The 8706-nt window shown below is 47.6% G+C and overlaps 1 protein-coding gene across 1 annotated transcript; it reads left to right on the plus strand.

Annotated features, from left to right (window-relative positions):
• Positions 1–2530: 2530 nt before the first annotated feature.
• OTUD6A (OTU deubiquitinase 6A) lies at positions 2531–5069 on the plus strand. Its single transcript, XM_012736248.3, has one exon. The coding sequence runs from the start codon at positions 2824–2826 to the stop codon at positions 3697–3699; it is 876 nt and encodes a 291-aa protein (XP_012591702.1). The 5' UTR covers positions 2531–2823; the 3' UTR covers positions 3700–5069.
• Positions 5070–8706: the final 3637 nt, after the last annotated feature.

Consider the following 8706-nt stretch of genomic DNA (forward strand, 5'->3'; position numbering starts at 1 on the left):
TGTCAAAAACTCTCAAAAAATAGGAAGGGGGGAAATCCTTAACTTGATAAAGAACATCTACAAAAACCTACAGCTAATATCATACTCAATTGTGAAAGACAAAATTCTTTCCCCCTAAGATCAAAAACAAAACAAGGATATCTACCCTCACCATTCTTATCCAACATAGTGCTGGAAGTTCTAACCAGTGCAATAAGGCAAAAAAGGAAATAAAAGGCACACTGGTTAGAAAGGATGAAATAAAACTGTCCCCATTCACAGGTGACATGATGTTCCACATAGAACATTCCAAGGTATCTACCAAGAAAAACCTCCTAGAAATAATAAGTGAATTAAGCAAGGTCATAGAACACAATATGAACATACAACAGTCAACTGTATTTCTATATACTAGCAATGAACATATGAACATCAAAACTAAAACTATAATACCATTTACAATCACTCAAAAAAGAGAAATGGTTAAGTGTAAATGTAACAAAATATGCACGATTTATATGTTAAAAACTATAAAGTGTTAATGAAAGAAGCCAGTGAAAATCTAAATAAATGGAGATACATACTCAGGTGTTCTTGAATTGGAAGACTCCACATAGTAAAGATGTCAATTCTCCCCAAACTGATATATAGCTTTAACAGAATTCCTATGAAAATCCCAGAAAGAGTTTTTTGTAGATACAGACAAGAGTATTCTAAAATTTATACAAAAAGACAAAGAAACTAGAATTGCTAAAACAATTTTTAAGACATAAAAGTTGCCTGTAGACCATAGCTATGTCTGATTTCAAGACATAGCTACAGTAATCAAGGTGGTATGGTGTTGGTGGAGATAAAGACACATAGATGAACAGAACAGAATAGAGAACCCAGAAATAGACACATACAAATATCCCCAACTGATTTTTGACAAAAGTGCAAAAAAAAATTCAATGGAGGAAGCCTTAGGCAAAAAAGTGAACCTCAATCTAAGTCTCAAACCTTACACAAAAATAAAGTCAAAATAGATCACGGATTTACCTTTAAAACCTAAAGCTATAAATATTTTAGTAAAGAAAAGGACAAAAATCTTTGGGATGTAGGCTAAGACAAAGAGTTCTTAGACTTGACACCAAAAATATGATCCATAAAAGAAAAATTGATAAATTGGACTTCATAAAAATTAAAAACTTTTGCTCTAAGAAAGATCTTGTTAAGAAGATGAAAAGATATGCCACAGACTGGGAGAAAATATTTGCAAACTACAAATCCGACAAAGAACTAGTATGTAGAACATGTAAAGAACTCTTAAAACTAACAGTAAAAAACAGTCCAATTAGAAAATAGGCAAATGACACCAACATTTTACCAAAGAGGATATGGCATGGATGGCAAATGAGCACATGAAAAGATGAACATCACTAGGGAAATACAAATTAAAACCACAATGAGATATCACTACACACTTAACAAAACAGCTAAAATAAAATTTAAAAATTGTGACAATGCCAAATGCTGGTGAGGATGCAGAGAAATTGGATGGCTCATGCACTGCTGGCAGGAATGTACAATGTCACAGGCACTCTGGAAAATCATTTCTTAAAAAATAAACATGCACTTAGAATGACCCAGCAATTGCACTCCTGGGCATTTTCCCCAGAGAAATGACTTATGTTCACACAGAAACCTGTATTCATATGTTTATAGAAGCTTTATCTGTGATATCCCCAAACTGGAAACAACCCAGATGCTCTTCAACAGGTGAATGTTATAAACAAACTACAGTAAATCCGTATCACGGAATACTACTTACCAATAAAAATGAATGAAATTTTGAAACACACAACTTGGATCAATGTCCACTTTCCTCCTCATTTGTAGCAAGGGAGATGTGGTCTGGAGGGCCTTCCTATTTGGGATTCAAGATGCAAGTGGGGGGTGGTGTCAGGATGAGAGCATATTTGAAACAGTTAAGGCTTTTTATCTGTCTTCAGAACTTTTGGAGATTCAAAATAACCAGAAAGAAATGGCTTGATGAACGTTGATTGTGGTGCTTCATGGACATCCTAAGGAGACCAATTTGGGATCTGGGAACCCAGGAGAAGGGGAGTGTAGTGTAGGTGCGGCCTGTTGGCACAAGTCAAGACATCTGCTTTGTTGTAGTGGGTGACTCAAAGGAGAGTGGCTGTTGCATTCTTACACTGAGATGGGACAGGGTGAATTTGAAAAGTAAATCGAAAGGACTTTGTGTTCCCAGGAACATAAGGAAATGTCCTTGTTCTGATGCACAAAGATTAAGGGTTCATCAGTCAAGGGAACCGAAAAACTGGAGAAAGCCACACTGCCTCCTGAACATAAGGAGCAACACCAAATCCAAGATCAGAGCACATTCAGCCGATGGTATAGTATTTGTTCTGTGGTTCGCAAGCACGGCCAGTGTCTGCGTTGTGTCCAAACTTAGAAATGAAGTAGGCAGTAAGAGTCAAAGAAAAAACTCGTTAAGCCCAGTTGTTCCACATATTGTTGAAAGGCGGGATTTTATTAGCCATATTTGAACCCCGCTAAAACCGTAGGCGACAGTTGCTACGGGGTCTAACGGGAATGTATGTAGGGTCTCCCAACAGCCAATCCTAGAGCCAGGCTTGCTTGGGGGCGTAGCCAGGAAGAGGCAGTAGCCAATGGAAGAAGAGGCTGTGACTAGGGGAGGGCAACCGGCGGCTGAGGTGAACAGAGAGCAGCGGCTAGGACAGCGGTTGGGGGCGTGTTCGGAGGCTCCGGCTGTTGGTCTGAGCTGCAGTCAGTCCTTGAGCTGCCACTAATTTCAACTCCCGCCTGCCAATAAACATCATGGAAGATCTTCAGAATGAGCACCAGCGGATGATAAGACGCCACCACCGCGAGAAGAAAGAGCTACAGGCCCGTATCCAGGCCATGAAAAATTCGGTCCCCAAGAGCGACAAGAAGAAAAGAAAGCAGTTGCTCCTAGATGTGGCCCGCCTCGAGGCCGAGATGGAGCAGAAGCACCAGCAAGAGCTGGAGAAGTTCCAAGAGAGCTTCCCTGACAGCAGCAACCTCGATTCTGTCACTGAAGATCTGGCCAAGATGAATCTCGAGAACCAGCCTCCCCGGATCTCGAGGGCACAGAAAAGACGAGAAAGAAGGGCGGCCCTCGAGAGAGAACGCCAGGAGAGGATCATGGAGGCCGAAATGGAGCACCTGGCCAGCTTCCGGCGTGAGGAGGAGGAGAAGCTCGCCATCATCCTGGGGGCCAAGAATCTCGAGATGAAAGATATCCCGGCTGACGGCCACTGCATGTACCGCGCCATCCAAGACCAGCTGGTGTTCTCGGTGACCGTGGAGAGCCTGCGTTGCCGCACCGCCGACTACATGCAGAAGCACGTCGACGACTTCCTGCCCTTCTTCAGCGATCCCGAAACCGGTGACGCCTATGGCCGCGATGATTTCCTGAGCTATTGTGACGACATCGTGCGCAGTGCCTCGTGGGGAGGCCAGCTGGAGCTGAGGGCCCTGTCTCACGTCCTGCAGACCCCCATCGAGGTGATCCAGGCCGATTCGCCGGTCGTGGTCATCGGGGAGGAGTACACCAGGAAGCCGCTCACCCTCGTCTACCTGCGCTACGGCTGCAGCCTCGGGGAGCACTACAACTCCGTGAAGCCGCTCGAGGCCGGCGCCGCGGGGGGAGCGGCTCCGCGCCTTTTCTAGGCCCGAGCACGCCGCCGAGCGTCGCCTTTGCGGTCGCGGTCGCTGCTGGAGCCAAAGCTGCTGCCCAGTCTCCTCAGTAGGCTCCGTTTTTTTGCTTTTGTTTTTGTTTTTTTTTTTCTGCTTTATCTTTCTTCATTTCACTCAAAATTCACCGGCCTTTCTCTTCCAATAATCCCCCCGTCCCCACCCGGCCTTTCCTTCCTTAGCCATTCTGTCCCCCCATTCCTTTGTCGTTTCTTTCGGGAGGTGGGGGATGGGGCTAATTTCAAGGAAAATATCTGCATTATTCTACCTGAGAGGCATAAGTTTGATAAAACCTAACCTCTTCTTGCACCTAAGGGTCTTTACCTCTCTCACGACTAAGCATTGGTCATGTTGCATATAACTTTGGGTTAAAAATGGAAACGTATTGCTTGTAGCATTCTTAAATTGGGAAAAATAAGTTCAGTAGAATAGCTCAGCGTCTTCAGCTTTTCTCATGAATACATCAGATTACTTAGATAAAGTTGGAGTTTATGTGATCGAAATGCTTTGTGAATGCCTTTTGCTGAGTTTTTTGAAAAAAAATTATGATGCTTTGCTTTTTACTTAACCTGTGCTACTCGGGAGATGTGTCAAGTTTGAACAAGAGCTCGGCTAGTACTTTGTTTTGTTTTTTCATCAAACCTTGTGTGGTTCCAAATTAATTTTAGTTGCTCAGATGTTTGCTAAATTCTAAATAATGGCGTTTACATTTGGAAGGTAAATATGTTAAATATAGAAAACAAATTTAGATAAACTGATAGGCTAGGTAAGGTTTACTCTAAAATGTGAAAAATTTGAATTTCATTTATTAAAAGTAGCAAGGGATATAACTTTATTCAGGTAGTTGATCCATGTCATTGTCTGTACAACTGTTACGAAGCAAAGACACGCTGATAGTTTAACTTACTGTAAGGGGTCAAGATCTGAATCTAGTAAGTTTCCTTTATTCTTGAAGATATAAAAGGCTATGACTTTATTCAAGTGGTTGATCCACCTTGTTATATACACTGGTATAATATGTGAAATATCTCAACTTTGTAACTTTCCTTAATTCTTAGAGATAGCAAAGTATTAGAAAAGATTTTTTTAAAGTGTTAAAGTATTTTATCTGTTTTGTTATATCAACAATGGACACGAGGCGAAAAACGTGAACAATATACCTTTGTTGATATTTGAGACTTGTAACATATTGAATTTGCCAAAAGAAATAGTGAAAGTGAAATGATTTGCAGTAAACAATCTCTTTAAAATTTAATGTTCACATGCTGTATTTCAGTGAGGTCACTTGAATTCATTTAAAAAATTACTTGTACATTCCAAATGCTCCAAAATAAAGTACATAAGTTAAATATTTTTTTCAATTATGCAATTCCTTTAAAGAATAAAAGTGGTTTAAAAAATACCTGATTCTCTATTTTTGTGTAACTAACTTAGTTCATATGGAATTTATATCCCAGGATCTACTTCAGCAAAGAGACCCTGGAGGGGTCAGGAGTTGGGCTGGGACGGGACAGCTGAGGCTTTGGGAAGGAGAAATGGGCTTGCAGTCTTGGTGGTGACCTGGAGTAGAGTGTTTCCCAGAGAAGGATTTAGGGAGGAACTTTATCTTGAGAATGTCCTTAGTTGATGTTTCACTCAGTAAAAAACAACATGAAATGGTTTCATTTAAGGATGTTCTCATTGCAGTGTATGAAAAAGAACCCCTACTTCCAAAAACTCACCAGCCCAGGACAGTGTTGTAGGAGGGAAAGAAGTGCCACTGTGTTTTCTTTTGGGGTGTTTCCAAAATACAAATATGGAAATCCTGCCAGATAGTTCCCTATGTAAATGTGTGTATCAGAGAAGTTTCAGCTAGCCAGCTGGCTGAGAAGAAAAGATCCCTGGGAAAACTAGGTATTTGGGTGCATTGTAACAAGATTGCCTTTTACAGGGATAGGAACAGCTGGCTGGGGGAGGGAGTACAGGTTGGGCAGGAAGGGGGACAGGCTGCAGGAGGGGCATAGCCAGGGGAAGGAAGAACAGGCCAGGATGGGAGATGTAATCTGCAGAAGGGGGCTTTGGCTGGGAAGGAGGGTGCAAGTTGAGGACTGGAGCAGCCTCAGACGATGAATGGGGCATGGCAGGGTAAAGTGGAACAGGCTGGGGGGCGGAGGGAGGGGTGGACAAGCTGAGGAAGGGGGGTGGCTGGGGACCTGGGCATAGATGGTGAAGAGAGAGCCTAGCTAGAGGAGGGGGCCTGTGTGGGGTCTGGGACATAGGCCCATGACAGGGGCCTGACAGGGCACATGGACAAAGGCTGGTGAAGGGCTCTAGATATTGGAAAGGTGCTCTACTGGGGTGGGCTACATGGGGTCAGGGAGGGGCCACAAGCTAAAAGAGGGGGCCTGGCTAGGGTAGGGAGCTTTGATGGACAAGGAGGCTCAGCTGGATAGGGGGACCCAGGCTGGGAAAGAAGACTTGGCTGAGGGAGGGTGCCTGGCAAGGGAAGGGACATGGGCTGGGGAAGGCATCCTGGTAGGGGAAGGTGGCCCAGCTGGGGTGGGTTGAATAGGGAGGGGAAGGTGGCCAAGCTTAAGAAGGGAAGCTGGCTGGTAACTGAGCTACATTCTGCTGAAGGGGTCCTGGCAGGGGTGGGGTTGGGTGGAGAACAGGGCAGGAAAGGGAGCTGGGCAGGGAAAGAGACACTGGCTGTGGAAGGAAGAATAGGCCAGTGAAGGGGCAACTTGTTGGGGCAAGAGGCCTGGTTGGAAGGGTGCAGCAGATGATAGAGGAGTCTGGGGCTGCTGAATGGGGAAATGGCTGGGGCAAGCTGCCCAGCCAGGCAAGGGGCGCCTGCAGAGGAAAGGAGTCTGGAGGGAGAAGAGATCTTCCTGGGGAAAGAGGCATTGGCTAGGGAACAGGGTCTGGCTGTGGGAGGAGGACTGGATAGAGGAGGCACCCTGGCTGGGAGCCACCAGGCTTGGAAGGTTGGAACAGGCGAGAAGAGGACCAGGCTGGGATGGGCCACAACTTGGGAAAGGGGCCTGGCTGTGAAAAGGGAGCTGGCCCAGGAGGGGAGCCAGCAGAGGGGGTCCTTGCTGAGGAATTGGGCCTGGATGGGGAAGGGACCTCTCTGGGTAGGGGACACAGGCTGGAGAAGGGCCATATGGTGTGGAAGGGGCTCCCCCCATGGAAGGAGAAGGGAGCCTGGCTGGGATGGGGTTAGGGGGGATGTTGGAGTGTGGGACCATGCTGTGAGGGTAAGGGGGGACACTGACTGGGAAAGGTGGCCTGACTAAGGATGTGGGCTTAGGTGGGCAAAGCTGCCAGTCAGGGAAGTGGCCTTGGCAGGACAAGGGGAAAGATTCTGGCGAAGAGAGAATAGGCTAGGGAAAGAGACTTAGCTGAGTAGGGAGGCGCAGGCACAGGAAGGGGACATGGCTGTGGACTGGGACACAGGGTGGGGAGGCCTGGCTGGGAAAGGGATAATAGAGAAGGCAGGTGGGGGCGGGGGTGCTGGTGGAGGGCTGGTTAGGGAAGGAGGAATTGGCTGGTCAAGGGAAGGAGGCCTAGTGGAGTTAGGGGTCAAAGGATGAGAATGGTGTCCCTGGCTGTTAAAGGGGAAAAAGCCTGGGGAAGGGGACCTGGCTGGGGGAGGGGACATAAGCTGTATGGAACCCAGGCTGGGCAGGGCACCAGGCCAGGGAGGATCTGGCACAGGGAAGCAGGCATAAGCTGGGAAGAAAGAGATAGGCTGGTGAAGAGGGAGAGGCTGGGGAAGGGGCCTGGATATGGATGTGATGTGCCTGTCTTGTAAGGAGAGCAGAGGCTTGAGAGGTTGGCGCGAGCTGAGGAAGCAAGATAGGCTGGAGGGTGGGGCACTGCGGGATGCAAAGACCCTGGCAGGGAAAGGTTGCCTGACTGGAGAGAGGCTCTGGCAGCGGCAGGGGCCGGGAAGGGAGGCACAGGCTAGGAAAGGGAGCATGGTGGTGGGAGAGGTTTGAATGCTGAGAAGGATGGAGGCTGGAGGTGAGGTGATAGGCAGCTTCGTGGACCAGGGTCTTTGCATCCCTGCCAGGGTCTTTGCATCCCCCAGTGCCCCACCCTCCAGCCTATCTTGCTTCCTGGTCGGAAGAGGGGGCCTAGCAGCTGGAGAGGGCCTGCTACTGCTAGGGAAGGGACCGTGCTGGCAATGAAGGCCTCTGGCCCTGATGGAGAGCCTGGCAGAGGGAGGGTATATGATTGAGGAAGGGGGCCTAGCTGGGGCGGGCACAGGACAAGGTGAGGGTCTGGCTGCGGGAGCGGGAATAGGCTAGAGAAGGGGCCTGGGCTAGGGAAGGGGCGCCAAAGTTGAGGAAGGGGGCCTTGCTGGGGAGGGAGGCCTGCCTGGGAAAAGGAGCACAGGCTGGGGAAGAGGGCCTAGGTGGGTGAGGACAGCCTGGCTGGAGGGAGGGGCACAGCTGGGAAAGGGCTCCTTGCTGGGGAAGGGGACATGGTTTAGCATGGGGCACGTGCGGGTGAAGGGGTCTTGGTGGGAAAGGTCACATAACTGGGGAGGCTACTTGGAAGGAGCTGTCTGTTTTGCGCTGCTATAAAGGAATACCCGAGGTTGGGGAATTTACAAAGAAAAGAGGTTTATTTGGCTCACTGTTCTGCAGGCTGTGCAAGAAGCCTGGTGCCAGCATCGTGTCTGATGAGGGCTGCAGGGAGCTCCCAACTGTGGTGAAAGGCAAAGGGGGAGCAGGTATGTCACGTGGCGAGAGAGAAAGCAAGAGAGGACCCACCTTCTTTTAAACAACAAGCTCTCACGTGAACTAGTAAAGGAAGAACTCACTTATTGGCTAGGCACGGTGGCTCACACCTGTAATCCTAACACTCAGGGAGGCCAAGGCGGGTGGATCATTTGAGCTCAGGAGTTCGAGACCAGCCTGAGCAAGAGCGAGACCCCGTCTCTACCAAAAATAGAAAGAAATTAATAGACTAACTAAAAATATATAGAAAAAA

The sequence above is a fragment of the Microcebus murinus genome, chromosome X (genome assembly GCF_040939455.1).
Source record: "Microcebus murinus isolate Inina chromosome X, M.murinus_Inina_mat1.0, whole genome shotgun sequence".
In the NCBI taxonomy this organism is placed as follows: Eukaryota; Metazoa; Chordata; class Mammalia; order Primates; family Cheirogaleidae; genus Microcebus; species Microcebus murinus.

Excerpts from the sequence above, each read along its gene's own strand:
- OTUD6A (XM_012736248.3), top strand. The coding sequence starts at position 2,824 with ATGGAAGATCTTCAGAATGAGCACCAGCGGATGATAAGACGCCACCAC.